Raw genomic sequence first — 16,845 nt, forward strand, 5'->3', positions numbered from 1 at the left:
TCCCACAGCTCCCACACAGCTCCCACACAGCTCCCATGGCACATGGCTCCCACATCTCCCACGGCACTGCCTGCCACAGCACACAGCTTCCACAGCTCCCACGGCACTGCCTGCCACAGCACACAGCTTCCACAGCTCCCACGACACACAGCTCCCACAGCTCCCATGTCACATGGCTCCCGCAGCACACAGCTCCCACGGCACCCACAGCACTGCCTGCCACGGCACACAGCTCCCACAGCACACAGCCCTCATGGCACACAGCTCCCACAGCACACAGCTCCCACACAGCTTCCATGGCACACGGCTCCCAGGCAGCTCCCATATCACACAGCTCCCACGACGCTGCCTGCCACAGCACATGGCTCCCACAGTACACGGCTCCTACGCCACACAGCTCCCACAGCTCCCACACCTCCCATGGCACACAGCTCCCACACAGCTCCCACGAGATGCAGCTCCCATGGCAGACTGCACCACACAGCTCCCAGAGCTCCCATGGCACACAGCTCCCAGAACTCCCACACAACACGGCTCCCACGGCACACAGCTCCCATGGCACACAGCTCCCACAACATGCAGATCCCAAGGCACACAGCTGCCACACCACACAGCTCCCAGAGCACGTGGCTCCTACGCAGCTCCCATGTCACATGGCTCCCACAGCACATGGCTCCTACTGCACACAGCTCCCATGGCACACAGCTCCCACACAGCTCCCACACAGCTCCCACACAGCTCCCACGGCACACAGCTCCCATGGCACACAGCTCCCACACAGCTCCCACACAGCTCCCATGGCACACAGCTCCCATGACTTTCATATGTCTCCCACAGCACATGGCTCCTACAGCACACAGCTCCCACAACTCCCACAGCACACAGCTCCCACACAGCTCCCATGGCACACAGCCACCATGGCACACAGCTCCCACACAGCTCCCATGGCTTTCATACGTCTCCCACAGCACACAGCTCCTGTGGCACACAGCTCCCATGGTGCACGGGTCCCACACAGCTCCCATGGCACACAGCTCCCACACAGCTCCCATGGCACATAGGTCCCAAGCAGCAGCACCTGGAGAGCACAGCGTGGGTGGATGGGGAGGTGCTGGGCAGAGCTGGGCCGTGGTGGCAGGGGAACTGGTCAGAGACGGCTGATTGCTCACCCTGCATGGGGATAGGGGTGCCCAGCCAGCAGCAGGTACGTTCCCCTGACCCAGAGCTGGATCAGGAACGACTTGTTTCTGATTTCTGTAAATCAACAAACAAAAGAGCGAGGCAGCGGGGCAGCCTTGGGACAGGGGTCGTGGAAGAGGGCCCAGCCCAGCAGGTGTATCTGACGTGAAGGCACAGAGCTGGCTCCCTCCTCTGTTTGGAGATGTGTGCAGGTGGGGATGGAGGGACCAAACCCTGCCTTTGCTGCTATGGTCACCTGCAAACAGTTTTGGGCTGGACATAAGGAAGAACTGTTGTACCATGTGGGTGGTAGGGACTGGCACAGGATGCCCAGAGAAGCTGTGGCTGCCCCATCCCTGCAAGTGTCCAAGGCCAGGTTGGATGAGGCTTGGAGCAACCTGATCTACTGGAAGGTGTCCCTGCCCATGGCAGGGCAGGGAGTGGAATGAGATGAAGTTTGAAGGTCTCTTCGAACCCAACTCACCCTTTGAGACCGTGACTCTATGGAAGAGTCCTTGGGCAAGTGCCCAGCACTGTGAGGTGGATTTTTTTTCCCTTTTTGACCTTTCCCTGGGAATGGACCATTTGGATCTCTCAAATTTACACGGCAACGTGATACCTTCCAGCTTGGAAGTTTGGGCTCTCCCATTTCCATGAGTTAATAGAGGAGCTGTCAGACAACCAGTGTGCAGGGGTGATGGCTGCAGGTGACAGTGGCTGCAGGATGACCTATAAACCCTTCCTGGCCACTGTGACCTGCCTGTGTGTTGTCCTTGCTGGGTCCAGAAGAGTTGAGTGAAGTCATGCAGTTCCCTGTGCTTCAGTCAATGTTTAAAAATATAAATGTCGGATCTTTTCTCAAGAAAAAAAAGCTGGATTGGGCAGGTTCAGGTGTGTGAACTCTTCGTGCTGCTTTGGGTACCAACAGCAGCATCTCGAGTCTGCTCTCAGCTGAAGCTCTGGGGAGTAGATCTGCTTCAGGTCATTTTTTTCCACCAGTGCTAGAAAAAGTTTTCTTTTCAGCCAGAGGTAATACTTGCTCTTTATCATGGAAATGTGCAACTCTAAAAATAACCTTTCCACAATTCCCTGGCTGTCTGCCTTTCCACACAAAGCCCGGTGTCTCTTTGTCCAAATGGGCTCACTGTGGGTGATCTGTATCACCTTGTGCAGAGGTGAAGGACTTCCCTCCCTCCTGTGCTGGACCCCGTCCCCACATCAGGCCCTGCTTCTCACAGACTGGGCACAGACTTGCTCTCTCATCCCGAACAATTTAAATACAGCATTCGCAGTATGTCTGTTCTTGGGAAGAGCCAGGTTGTGTCCTGGGTCCTGGGAAGGATGGGTGAAGTGCCTTAGGATACTGGAGTGGCAGCAGTAAAGTTGCCAAAGCATGGGAACCTCATTGGAGTTCAACCAGGCCAAGGGCAAGGTCCTGCACCTGGGTTGAGGCAATCCCTAGTGCCAGCATAGACTGGGGAATGGATGGATGGATGGATGGATGGATGGATGGATGGATGGATGGAGGACATCCTGTGGAGGACTGGGGGATTCTGGTGGGTGAGAAATGGGACATGACCTGTCCACAGGCACTGGCAGCCCAGAAAGCCAAGTGTCTCCTGGGCTCATCCCCAGCAGTGTGGGCAGCAAGAGAGGGAGGGAGTGCTCCCCTGACACCCCCTGGACCTGCCTCCAGCTCTGAGATCCCAGCACAAGTCAATGGTGTTAAATTGAGGGTGTAGTCAGGTTGGACATGGGGAAGAAATGCTGGACCAGAGGGTGGGGAGGCCCTGGCACTGGTTGCCCAGAGAAGCTGTGACTGCCCCATCCCTGGAAGTGTCCAAGGTCAGGTTGGATGAGGCTTGGAGCAACCTGGGATAGTGGAAGGTGTCCCTGACCATGATAAGGGCTTGGACTGCATGATCTTTGAACATCCCTTCCAACCCAAACCACACTGTGAGTTCATGATCCTGTGTTTAAAGCACGGGACAGAAAGGAATTATTTAATTACTCCAAACATCTCTGCTACAAGAACAACTAAAACTCCAGAAAATTCCAATTGCTCGTTTGTGATCCCAAATTCAGCCTAGTTTGTGTTCCTCAATCCTGAAAGAAATATTTATATGGCTGTTGTGTGAAACCCCCTTGGGCAGGACCCCTGTGCAGCCCCACTGCTCACATGCAGGTGTCAGCACAAGGGACTCCTGGTGATCTGGATGATCCCAGCTTGCTCCTTGATATCAAGTGCTCATGGAATAAATTGAAAGTACTTTATCCTCCCTGCATTCTTCAGTGTTTCTTACCACTTCTCTGTACCTCCTACTCCTGGAGCTTTACTTGCCACGGATTTATATTCATCTCCATTTTCCCATACATGGTGAGGAGGAGGAGAATATTTTCCCACCCTCTCCCAGTGGCACAGAAACTGGAGCTGGAAAACCCACCCAGCAGCCTGAAGGACGGGCTGAAGTTTTCATGAGGTACTTAAAGCAGAGCAGAAACCTCTCAGCCATTTTGGTGCATTAATAAAGGAAAATGGGAAAATAATGCAGAAAGGACACAAACATGCGGGAAGTGCTTTTTTTTGGGAAAACACGTGGTGTATATTATGCTGATTAAATTCCAGCGTTCCAACAGTAAATCAGGTTGTTGCTAAACAGTCAATACCAAAAATAGACCCTGCTGGATCCAGGCTACCTGAAGGTATTGATTGGGAAGTTTTCCAGGAGCTGAGTAAGGTGGTGCCTTTGCCGTTTGTGTTGATTTCCAATAATTCCTGGCATACCTGGCAGGCACAAGGAGCTTTTTTAAAGAGAGAGGGAATGAGCTGAGTAATTATTGACTGATTAACCCGACCTTGCTTCTGGGAAAAATAAATGGAGTATTAGAAGTGGAATTTGATCAGGAGAATTAAAGGAGGGTAAGACAGTTAGTGCCGTCTGTGTTGTAAAAATAGAGCTGAGGAGCTTTAGTTGGTACCTGTGCCCTCAGTGCCCGTGGGAGGCCTGGGGTGGCTTTGCTGTGAACCCCAGCACTGCATCCCAAGTGTCCTCTGTCCATCCTGCAGCCGATGGGGGGTTGTGTGTGGCTCCAGGTGGGATGGGAGCGGGTGGGGGAGGGACTTTGTGCGTGTGATGGTGTTCAGTGCCAACCTGGAGCTAACGGGGTGGATGGAAGGTCTTGGAGGAGAGTATGGAAAGGGAAGGAGCATTTGGTCATCAGTCAGCTGATTTCTCCCGGAGAGCTGAACATCCCAAAACCTTGGGGATGATGCTGCAGGGCTGTGTCAGATGGGCACGTTTGCAGCGGGTGGGAGCAGCATCCGCAGCCATTCGCTCACATAAATTTTGCTGCCTTAATTGGGTGCCCCTCGTGGAGCTGGGATGAGTCCCCGGGGGTGCAGCCGCCTGCAGCGCCCACCAGATCCTGTGCTTCCATCAGGGCTTCCATCAGGTCCTTTGCCTGCTTTTAATTAAAAGATCTCCTAAACTCCCCCTGCTTTGAGCTGTTGATCCTTGCTGCTTCCTGCCAGCTCAGCGACCTCCCGCTTTCCCAACAGCCGCTCCGGTGGAGCTGTAAGCTGGAATGCAGGCGTGGGATGTGTTGGGCTGAGGATGCTGGAGATGAGCTGTGGGTCCGGGTTTGCTGCTGAGTGTGTTGGCAGGAAGCTCCCTGAGCCCGCTGCAGGCAGGATGGGCAGCAGATTTTGGGAGCTGTGGGTTCAAACTCACACCAGTGTCCAGGCATGAGGTCATTTACATGACCTTCCTTCATCCCTCGCTGTCTGCAAACTGATGTTTTAGTGTTAATTGGGGGAAAAATGAAATCCAACTTTCTCTGAAAACGGAGAAACTGGAGCAAGGCACTGCACTGCACCAGCTCTGCTCCTTGCACAGGGTTATCACCAAACCACAGTCATTTGGTGAGAGCACTGTGATCCCCTCATTTGTGCTGCTGGATCATAAACAGCCAGCAAGTGGCTGCAGGAGAAGCTGTTGTTGTCAGCAAGTGTGGCCAGCGGGACCAGGGCAGGGACCATCCCCCTGTGCTGGGCACTGCTGGGGCACCTCAAGTCCTGGGATCAATTTTGGGTCCCTCACAACAAGGAAGACATTGAGGGGCTGGAGCATGTCCAGGGAAAGGAACAGAGCTGGCGAAGGGGCTGGAGCACTAGAAGGAGCTGAAGGAGCTGGGGGAGCTCAGCCTGGAGAAAAGGAGGCTCAGGAGGGACCTTCTCACTCTCTACAACTCCCTGACAGGAGGGGGGAGCCAGGGAAAGGGTCGGGCTCTGTTCCCAGGGAACAAGGGACAGGACAAAAGGAAATAACTTTAAGTTGCTCCAGGGGAGGTTTAGGTTTGATATTAGGGAAAATGTCTTCACTGAAAGGATGGTTAAGCTCTGGCACAGGCTGTGCAGGGCAGTGGTGGATGTCAGAAGTCAAAACCTACAATTTAATCTGTTGTGGGTCACCACAAAACACAGGTGGACAGATGAGGCGTTTCAGGGAACACTTTTCCTCCCAGGGGATCCCTAAAGCTTTTCAGTCCCTTCTGTGCATCATCTCTGTTCTGTTCCTGTATAAAAGCCTAGTGACATTTTGCACTGACCTTGAACCCTGGCAGTGTCTCTCCTTGCTGCACCTCAAGCAAGATTTGTCCCTCCTGGCATGCAGGAAGTTAAAAATCCCGGGGCTGCTGGTCCTTCCTGATGGCACTGGATGTCTCCCGTGCCCTCGCTCCTGGCGAAGGCAGATGGACGACCTCGCCGTGTCCTGTTTCTGCAGCTCAGCAGGCAGCTGGAGCTCCTTGTGTCGCTCCTCTGTGGAAGGGACAGCCCCAGCTCTGCTTGGAGCAGCTCTCCCCTGTCCCCCCTCTGCCTGCTCCCCATTCTGTCACACCTGCTGCAGATGATTGTGTTGAGCAGAGCTGAAAAAACAAGAAAATTCGGGAAGGGTTGAGTCAGTGTCTGATGATTTTCTTCTTGTTTTCCGTAGCTTGAATAAATAAGTTTCAATGTCAGACTCTGAGCTCTGTTTCCAAGAATAAACGTCAGCCTTTGGGAACTGAAGGACTACACAGAGGTCACTGATGTCCCAAATGTCTTTTGGCAAATGGAACTTCAACTGGAGTGTCCTTCTCCACAGGGCTGCTCTCCATCCATCCCTCTATCTATCCCTCCATCCATCCATCCCCCAGTCTGTGCTGGTACTGGGGATTGCCCTGACCCTGGTACAGAACCTTTCTAGCCAATCTCCTCCCTGGTGGCTTTTACAACAGGTTTCATTTGTACTGCTTTAAGGCCATGAAACACTGTAGAAAATGTTTCAGCCAACTCTGTAGATCCCTAGAAAGGATTCCTTATGGTTTGCTTCCAGACACCAGATCATTGTGGGGCTTCCAGGTCTGTGCTTCCTCTTTGCATTCACCTTTAAAAAATACTCAACATTCAGTAAATGGAAGTGCCAAGATAAACAAGAAAGGTTTATTTTTTTTTTTTAAATTTCCTTCAAGGAACTGTGCTCAGGATATTCTTTCATTTTTTTTATTGAAAGAACTAAGTCTTTGCCAAAAAGATTGTTCTTCCCAGCTTTGCCAGGTAACTCAGCTGGAAATTAGTTTGGAATTGTGCCTTTCTCGATGACGTTGGTTGGTTGCTGTCAGTAAAGACTTGCAGGTTGCAGAGGTAAAGGTTTCTTAGTCCCAAAAAGGAGTGAGGCAGCTTGAGGCTGAGCACCCTGTGAGCAGAGTCACTGTCACTGTGACACCCAGGGGAGCTGCAGCGGGTGGGGACAGCGCCTGCCCTTCACTGTGAGGGGTGGAGGACTGTGCCTACCTGCTCCTACCTGCTCTCCTGCCTGCTCCTGCCCACTTCTGCTTGCTCCTGCCTGCCTGATTGCTGCACCTGCCTGCTCCTGATGGAGTTTACCTGCGTGCCTGTTCCTGCCTGCTGCTCCTGCTGCTCCTGCCTGTTCCTGCCTGCTGCTCCTGCTGCTCCTGCCTGCTCCTGCCTGCCTGCTGCTCCTGCCTGCTCCTGCCTGCTCCTGCTTGCCTGCTTCTCCTGCCTGCCTGTTTCTGGCTGCCTGCCTGATTCTGCATGTTCCTACCTGTTCCTGCCTGCCTGCCTGCTACTCCTGCCTGCCCACTCCTGTGTGCTTGCCTGCAGTGTTACCAGCCTGGGCTGGGTGTTTGCTCTCTGCCAGAGAGGTGCCCCATTTGCTGCTGGCAGAGGAAGAAGAAAGAGCTCCCACCTCTGCCTGCACCCCTGCCTGCACCCCTGCCTCCCCTGCACTGCCTGGGTTGCCTCCTGGACAAGGTCACAGCAGGCCCTGGGGCTTCTCGGGGACATAAGACTTGACCTTGGACCAAAGCCTCCTCCTCCCTCCCAGCGGGGACCAGGGACGTGGCCCCACGTGTTGATGGCCATGGGGACATCCCTGCTCCTGCTGCAGCAGAGCAGACATTCCAGGTGGGCTGTGGGATGTGGGGAGCCTGACCCATCCCCTGAAACATCCCCTCTCCCCCCTCAGTGCCGCTCTGGCGTGGGGTGACACCGACCGTAGCGTGACAATGTTGTGGTACTTGAGCTTCCCGTGGCTGGATGTCACTCTCTGGGAATGGTTAAATAGATCTGAGTGAGTCACTTAAACAGACGCCGTGGATGTGAAAATAATTGTCTGGGCAGCCTGTGCCTGCCAGGCCGCCAAGTAATCCTCACACGGCCTGTGACTCAAAGCCAGCCAGAAGGAGAGTTCTCTCTGCTGCTCAGTTGGAAATATTTTGAGGAAGGCACCCAGCTCCCGTTCCCTGTCCCCTGCATCCCTCTGTGTGGTCCTGTCCCCATCCTGAGTGGCCACCACAGGACTGTGCTCACTACCTGCCCTGTGCATCCTCAGTGGCAGCGTCATGGCAGTGTATCATGGGATCATAAGGATCCTTAAAGATCATCTCATCCCACCCCCTGCCATGGGCTGGGACACCTTCCACTAGTCCAGGTTGCTCCAAGCCCTGTCCTGCCTGGCTTTGAACACTTCCAGGGATGGGGCAGCCACAGCTTCTCTGGACAACCTGTGCCAGGGCCTCTCCACCCTCACAAGGAAGACTTTCCTCCTAATGTCTAATTAAAACCTGCCCTCTGATGGTGGGAAGCCATTCCCCTTGTCCTGTCCCTCCATCCCTCGTCCCAAGTCCTTCTCCAGCTCTCCTGGAGCCCCTTTAGGCCCTGGAAGGGGCTCAGAGGTCTCCCTGGAGCCTTCTCTTCTCCAGGCTGAACACCCCCAGCTCTCCCAGCCCAGCTCCAGAGCAGAGGGGCTCAAGTCCTCAGAACATCTCTGTGGCCTCCTCTGAACTCTATCCAGCAGCTCCATGTCCTTCCTATGCTGGAGGCCCCCATGCTGGAGGCAACACTGCAGGTGGGGTCTCACGAGGGCAAGAATCGCTCAGCCCGGTTTGACAGGGAGAAGGGAAAGTACAAGGCAGTGAGTTGTGTGAAATTGTTTAATAGGATCGAGGGTGGATATGGGTGGGAAGGGGATATGGATGAGAAGGGACCTTGGAGGTCCCTGGCCCAGTCCCCTCCAGCAAGTCCATTGGATCTGGTTGCTCAGCCACATGCTGAATATCCTTAAGGAAGGATGTCTCACAGCCTCTCTGGGTCCAGTATTTGACTGCCTTCATGACCATTGTTTTTTCCAGTATCTAATTTGCATTTTGCTGTCCCAGCGTGGTCCAGCACTGGTTGTCCTGTCCCTGTGCACCATGAAGCTTCAGCAGGAAGCTGAAGGTCACTTCCAAGGACCAGCAGGATGCTTGGCCCCAGCTTCTCCCCATCCTCCTGCAGGGGAATCGCAGGCAGCAGTAGGAACCCCCTTGGCTTTCCAGGTGGACAGTCCCAACTCCTTTGTGTGCATGGCAGTCCTGGGTCCTTGTCTGCTTGCCCAGCCTGGATGGTTTCAGGGAGTTACTCAGCCCAGTCTGGTTCATTGCTTTATTAAGAAACAATCATTAATTCCTTATTATTACGATTATTAATTTCTTCTTATTACAATTTCTTATTATTTATTTACTTCTTATTTTTACAAGTTCTTTCAAGAATGGGAAAAAAATAGATAATTAGTCACTTAAATGAGAACTCAAACTGAAAATATCCTCTTCCTGTCCCTGCATTTGTGCTCATTCTCTGGCAAATATTGGGGGGTGAAGGAATTCACAGATGTGTCTCTTTTCTCCTTTTCCCAATAGTGCTGAAGTTCATAGCTCTGGGTCAGGAATGTGTACAGCCTCTGGTACGATGGGACCTTCCCCCAGCACATTGCCATCATCAGGATTTTCTAATTATGCCTGTGACTGGCAGCTGGCATTGGAGCCATTGACATGACTCAGTCAGTGTGCCTCAGCTATATTAAACAATGTTTTATTTAATTAAGTCTTGATCACATCAAAATCAAGAGGGAGCATTGGGGTGGCAGCAGGGAGAGCTGCACTGGCAGGGCACAATTGAGCACTGGAATGCTGGGCACAGGGATGTGCCCCTGCTCCAGCCCTGCTGTGTCTGGGGGTTCAGCAGTTTCTGGAGCACAGGATGGTGTGGGGCATGGCTGCACATCCTGGCTCCATCAAGGACATGCTGGTTTCTGGGAGAGGAACTTGGATGAGATCAGACTCACAGGATGGTTTGGGTTAGAAGGGACCTTAAAGACCATCTAATTCCAATCCTCCTACCATGGGCAGGGACACCTTCCACTGTCCCAGCTTGCTCCAAGCCCTGTCCAACCTGGGCTTGGACACTTCCAGGGATGGGGCAGCCACAGCTTCTCTGGGCAACCTGTGCCAGGGCCTCCCCACCCTCGTGGTCCAACATTTCTTCCCCATGTCCAACCTGACCCTACCCTTGTTCAATTTAACCCTGTTGTCCTGAGTTGGGACCCCAGAGCTGGAGGCAGCTCCAGGGGGGTCTTAGGACTGTGAGGAGAGTCCAGCATGGAGTGTGAGGTGGAAATGCTCTCAGTCTATGGGTGGGAGTTCTCCCAATCTAGGTGGGGGGAGTGCTCCCAGTCTGGAGGCAGGAGTGCTCCCAGTCCAGGGGTGGGAGCGCTCCCAGTCTGGAGATGGAAGTGCTTCCAGTCTGGAGACAGGAGTGCTCCCAGTCCAGGGGTGGGAGTGCTCCCAGTCTGGGAGTGGAAATGCTCCCAGTCTGGTCTCCACACACTGCAGGGCCAGGCTCCGAGCTCTGTCTCCACACACTGCAGGGCCAGGCAGCAGATTTTTGCAGTGTCTCCAACACATCCATGTTGCTCTTTCCTCTCTCCCCAGAAACGAAGGAGGAGCTGGAAGAGCTGATGTCTGACATAAAGAAGACGGCGAACAAAGTGCGCTCCAAGCTAAAGAGTGAGTGTTGGCTCGTGATGGAGCTGTGGGGCTGTGCCCAGAGCACTCCCATCCTGGGCAGGGGGTGCACCCAGGGATGGGCATCACCTTCCCTCCCCCTGCACCCTCCAGCTGCTTTTATTTGCCCTTTGTGAATTTGCCCCCTTGTGCCCTGTTCCCAGGATGGAGATGAGGGAATGGGGCCACGAGCACCTGGTGGGGTCCAAGCCAGTCCTGTGCCACCACCACTGTCAGGTGTTGGGCTCTGGGCAAACCCCTGGCACAGCCAAAGGGTGGGCTCCAGGGCTGGGTGGGTGAAGAGGTGCTGCTGTGGGACGTGCTGCAGGACATGACCTTCAGTTTCCACCACTGGAACAGTCAGTCAGTCTGTCTGACAGCGAGGAGTGAGAACAACATGAGTGTCAGCCTGCTGAAGGACAGAGTTGTGCTGGAGCCCTCAGATGAGCCCAGAATTCCGTGACTGGACTCCAGGGATTCAGGGGGTCAGTGAGGACACCCTGGTGCAGCTTGGATTTGTCTCTGGTAGTCTTGGGACCAAAGGTGGGATTTGGTTGAGATTGGTGCAGGAGACCTGGCTGTCTGAGGGTGGGAGAGGAGCTGGTGCTTATCCCATGGCAAAACAAAAATCCTTTTCCATTAGTGTTTTGTTTGGTGTTTTTTAAGAGGCTTTGAGAGCCTGAAGGATTGCAGAACAGGCTTCAATTCCTGTTTTCTGCTTCCAGAAAAGACTCCCTGGTATCATGTTTACCTGGAGCAGAGGATGATTAGTCCTTGTGCTTTGTCCCAAATCGCCTCGTGGCCAGCATGATCAATGACAGAAAACAGTCAGGACTGATCCAAAACAACATCTGCTGTCAACAAACTGACTTCTTCAGGCCAGATATTGCTCATGCAGGGGCTAATTCTAATTACCAGCTTCTTGGGAAAATGTGATTTTATTAATTGTCATAAATGCCCAGTGTTTGCCAATACTGTTCCTTGGGAATGGGTTTGTGACGAGGGTGGAGGAAGCCCAGTTGCTGATGGAATACACTGAGCTGTGCTGGAGGTTGAGGGGGCAGCTCCAGGGAATGGGGAGCCTCTGCTGTAGGAGGAATCTGCCCCATGCTGGGCTCGAGGGACCTGCTCCAGTGGGGAAGGTGCTGGGAACAGCCAGGCTCAGAGAGCTGTGGGACATCAGCATTGGGAATGGTGTCTTCAGCCACACTGAGGGGATGCCACCAGCTCACACCTGGTGGTTTACATGGAGATGTGTGCACCTGCAGGCTGGCCAGCCTCCTGATGGGAGCTTCCTTCCAGGCTTTATAAGTCCCTGAAATTAAGTCTTTGAATTAGCAGGTCCTGAGCTGGCCTTGAGGAGAAGGTTTCATAGAATCCTAAAGGATGCAATGGTTCAGGTTGGAAGGCACCTTAAAGACCGTCTTGTTCCACCCCACTGCCATGGGCAGGGACACCTTCCACTAGACTAGGCTGCTCCAAGCCCTGTCCAACCTGGCCTTGGACAGTTCCAGGGATGGGGCAAGATTGCACTGCCCTCATCTGTGCCAACCCTCCTGCCCTGCAGTCCTGTGCCCTCTCCCTGCCCAAACCATGGTGGGACATGGGGCACTGCTCCTCCCTGACATGATTCATGGGCTTTGGGCAGTGAGGGCTTCATCTCAATTAGCTGCATAATTAAAGGGGAAGATCCCTGCCCTGCTGCAGGGCTGCTCAGTATGGTGAAGTGCATTCTTGCCAGCCTGGTGAGTCCTCCCTGTGCCAGGCTGGGCAGCTGGAGGAGCTGCTATTTTTAGGGTCCCTGGAGAAGTCTTGAGGTTTGGTATTTTGCAGAGACATTTTAGCTCTGGGTTTCCTCCTCCTGAGTCGCTGGGCAGAACAGCTCTCCATTTGGTTTGAGTACTGACCTGAGCATCGTATCAGTTTTGTATGGAAATCCTGGCTCACCTGCCTGGGAATGACAGTGCTGCCCTTGACAGCCCCAAATCTCAGCCAGTGGGCAGGCACCAGGTGTTTTGCAGTCATGAAATGGGGCTTTGCTGCCAGTCCAGGCTGAATGTCAGACCGGAGTCAGGAGCTGGGAACTCCTTGATCCAAAGGCTTCAGTCTTTCACAGTCCCTTTGCCAGACAATCCCTTTCCTTTGGTCAGGCATTGGAACAGTCTCTCCAGGGAAGTGGTGGAGTCACCATCCTTGGAAGTGTTCAGAAATTAGTAGATGTGCCATTTGGTGCTGTGCTTTAGCGGGCATGAGGTCGAAGTTTGGATTTGATGATCATGGAGGTCTTTTCCAGCCTTCTTGATTCTGTGATTCTTCTCCAAACAGCACAAAATAATCTGTGTCCTTCTACCCCAACCAGGTATTGAGCAGAGTATTGAACAAGAGGAAGGACTGAACAGGTCATCGGCTGACCTGCGGATAAGGAAAACTCAGGTGAGTCTCTGCCCTCTGGCACCAGCAGGACAGGAATTGGCAGCTGAGGGATTCCAGGAGGTGCTGGGAGAGGTGGGCTGTGCTTGGCTATAGAACAGCCTTCTCTGAGTGAAGCTCTGTCTCCTGCCCCACCGTGCAAGGTTGCTGTGTAGTTTTTTTTACCTTCTGGTGATGCTTTGGTGAGAGAGCACCCCAGGGGGATACAGCCATTGCTCCAGCCTGGAATCTGCCCCTGTGTCACTGCAGTGCCTGGTCTGGGGGATGTGGGTGAAGACAAAGCATCTCAGAGCCTTGCTCTGCAGCCAGGAGTGGGGTTTAGCAAATTATTAAAGGGATAAAGGCAACAGGAGCTGCCAGTGTTGCTCTTCATCACCTGGGGTGGGATCCAGATGTGGATCTACGGCTCTCACAGGGGTCCTGCACACACACAGCTCAGTAAAAGTCCTGCTTTCTCCACACTCTGCAGTGGTGCTGAAAGAGTTCTGGTGTTTATAGTTTGTTTATCTCCCTCTCGGTCTGAGAAGCCACTCACAGAGCCTGCTCTCCCCTCTGCAGTCGGTGCTGGATCGATATGGCAGTGATGATAACAGATCACCTCTGCAGAGGCAGCTCCCAGCTGGAACCCCAGCACCTTCCAGCTCCACACTCTGCAAAGCTGGGGCGTGGGAAAGGCCCACTTGTCTCTAGGGCAGGTGGGATAGGGAATTTCTGGGGCACAGCAGAACCAAAGGATGGTGCAGTAGCAGGAGAGCAGCGAGTCCCCTGCAGGCAGGTCTGCTGTCCCTCCTGGAGGGACCCAGCATGGGCAGAGCTCTGCTGTGGTTGGAAAGGACCTTCAAAGATGATCCAGTCCAACACCCTGCCATGGGCAGGGACACCTTCCACTCTCCCAGGTTGCTCCAAACCCCGCCCAACCTGGCCTTGAACACTTTAAGCGATGGGACAACCACAGCTTCTCTGGCTTGGGCTACCTTCCCCACATTTGAGGAGTGAAGAGTTGCCTGCCCTGGGTGAAACAACCCCATTTCCTAACTGTAGTTAATATTTTCTGTTTAATGAGTTTCTTTCAAACACAAGGTACATTTTAGTATGCATTTGATTTGCTGTGAATATTCAGGTAGCTTTATTTAATAACTGAAAGCCATCTCAAGTGCTTTTTTTCCAGCCCATTTCGCATGAAACTCCATGTTCCTTCAAAAATCAAATGCATTTTGTAGACATGTGGGATGCCTGTGGGAACATAAAATAGCAATCTGAGAAAATAAACACTGAGTTAAATAACTTCTGAAGCAAAAGAGGTGTAGCGTGGTGTGCTGGCGAGCAGGAAGGGTGTCACTCAGCACCCAGGCTATATTTGACTGCAGATCAGCATAGGTTGGTAGTTTTCAGCTGAATGAGAATGAAGTGGATTTTAGGAAAAACAGTTTTGGAAAGGCAGAAGAGTCCCTTGGACTGCACGTCATGGCATTGCTGGATTTTGGGCTGAGATGCTCAGGAGCTGTTCTGACCTTGCTCTGGGCCAGCACCTCTGGAGCAGAGGTTGGAGCTGGAGCTGCCAGGGGCATTCGTGTGAGGTTTGTAGTGGAGGAGGGAGAAGATGAGCTGAGGCTGAGGCTGTGCCATAAATACTGTGCTGCTGCTGGCTCAGAATAGCTGCAGAGCAAATCCAAGTGTATCCTCGAGATGTCTCCAGTGCTGTCTCCTGCAAGGAGGGCTGTGCTGGCTGGGGCTGTTCCAGGTGTGACAACACCTGCACCAACACGGCTGAGTGCTGGTGGCACCAGGCATGCCTGGCAGTCACCGTTCCCATGATGGGCAAAGACTGTCCAGAGAGAGGCAACAGAGCTGGAAAAGGGTCTAGAGAGTCATATGAGTCATATGAGGAGTGGCTGAAGAAGCTGGGGGGGCTCAGCCTGAAGAAAAGGAGGCTCAGGGGGGACCTTCTTACTCTCTACAACTCCCTGACAGGAGGTTGGAGCCAGGGGGGTCAGGCTCTGCTCCCAGGAAACAAGGGACAGGACAAGAGGAAATGGCCTCAAGTTGCTCCAGGGGAGGTTCAGGTTGGATATCAGGTAGAATTCCTCCATGGAAAGGATGATCAGGCATTGGAAGGGGCTGCCCAGGGAGGTGGTGGAGTCCCCATTCCTGGAGGTGTCCAAGGAATGACCGGACATGGCACTCAGTGCTCTGGGCTGGGGGACAGGGTGGGAATCAGGCAGAGGGTGGACTTGATGATCTTGGAGGCCTTTTCCAACCAAAATGATTCTGTGATTCTGTGACTTTGAGCAGCCTTGGCCTCAGCTCCAGTTTGCTTGGGCACGAGTGGTGTGAGGGGGGTGCTGCCAACCACCCCAGGGTGTCCTCTGGGGGCTGGAGGCTGTGCTCAGGCTGAGGGGTGTCACCTGCTGCCACCTCCCCGCTAGTGCTCTGTCACACTCTCCAGAGCAGCGTTCGGGCTGGAAATGCCTTTGGGGTGGCTGGAGGTGCAGGGGGTGCTCAGGACTGAGCCTTCCCCACCACGGGGATGGCAGGGCTCTCCCTCCTGCAGGACCCTCATCCCCTCTCTCCTCCTCTCCCCTCCACAGCACTCCACACTGTCCCGCAAGTTCGTGGAGGTGATGTCCGAGTACAACGCCACGCAGACCGACTACCGGGAGCGCTGCAAGGGCAGGATCCAGAGGCAGCTGGAGATCAGTGAGTAAACCTGGAGTGGGAACACAGCTGGGCTGTGTGTGCCATGGGGCCACATCCTGCACTGGCTCCTGGTGGATCAGAGCTGCTCCTGCAACTGGGTAGAGCTTCCCTGGAAAACACAGGGGGGCAGAGGGGCCCATGGGTGTGACTGGGACACGGCTCCCGTGGGAGATGGACAGGGGGTGGTACCTTGAGTTTCAGTGGCAAAGCACATCCAGCAAAGCACATCCCAAAATGCTGCGGAGAGAGCAGCACTGGGAGCACAGGGAGAGGAATATCTTCCTTGTTTGCAGCTTGTTTTTAGTTCAAAGGAGCTCATGGGAATTCCTGCCTCCCATGTGTGCCTTGCCCTTCCTCGGGGTGCTCTTCATCGTGGCTGAAGTGGGCTAAACGTGAAAGCAGAGAAGGGAGCTCTTGAGATGGGAGCACTCCCTGCTCCCAGTGGTTTGCCTTGCAGGGGAGGAGCAGGAGCCTCAGTGCCTGCCCCAGGCGCCTCGCAGAACCCAGGACCTGATGGCTCTTAGCAGCAGTAATGTTGTTTTCTGTCCAAGGGAGGGGCCCATGTGACACCTCTGAGGCTGGTGACACCTCACCCAGGTGACACCACCGTGGCACTATGATCTCTCTGAGTCATCCAGAGCCCATCGTCCAGGATAAGTCTGGTCCTGCCTGTCCACAAAACACTCTCCTGATGGTTCTGCTGGGCAGTCAGTGATACATGGATAGTTTTAGAGCAATGGGATCATCTCCCAGCAAGGAAGAACCATGTCACCACCATAATTAGGAGAATAAGCAAGGGGAAAGTCAGGGCATACAGAGATTTAAAGAGATTTTTGTAAATAATCTCATTGTCAGAGGCGTTGTGGGGTTTGTGCTCGGAATGGAAGGATCTGAATCCTAGTCCTTTTTTTTAATCTCACATCCAAATGGATGTTTTTCTTCCTTTCGACAACTCAGCATGAATGATGACAGGAGGTCTGTGAGTGAGTCAGAGTGGTGTCCTTGGTGGTCTCCTGTGGGAATGTCTTTCATGGGCTGGGATGCCTGGAAATCTGGGTGCTGTGGGGTTTCTGTGGAGGGCTCGAGGGAGACTCAGCTGTGCAAGCCTCTGTTAAAATTAGTCTTTCTGATGTATAATAGTAACAGGGCTGTCCCAGG

General features: G+C 53.6%; 1 protein-coding gene across 1 annotated transcript in view; it reads left to right on the forward strand.

Moving 5' to 3' along the window:
• STX1A (syntaxin 1A) overlaps nt 1-16,845 on the forward strand; it is a 51,606-nt gene that overhangs the window by 23,876 nt on the left and 10,885 nt on the right. The window contains exons 3-5 of the mRNA XM_027669944.1: nt 10,489-10,563; nt 12,920-12,993; nt 15,579-15,687. Coding sequence (XP_027525745.1) covers nt 10,489-10,563; nt 12,920-12,993; nt 15,579-15,687 — 258 coding nt within the window. The remainder of the gene's footprint in view (nt 1-10,488; nt 10,564-12,919; nt 12,994-15,578; nt 15,688-16,845) is intronic.

Source organism: Corapipo altera, unplaced genomic scaffold (assembly GCF_003945725.1).
Source record: "Corapipo altera isolate COAL_440 unplaced genomic scaffold, ASM394572v1 262, whole genome shotgun sequence".
In the NCBI taxonomy this organism is placed as follows: domain Eukaryota; kingdom Metazoa; phylum Chordata; class Aves; order Passeriformes; family Pipridae; genus Corapipo; species Corapipo altera.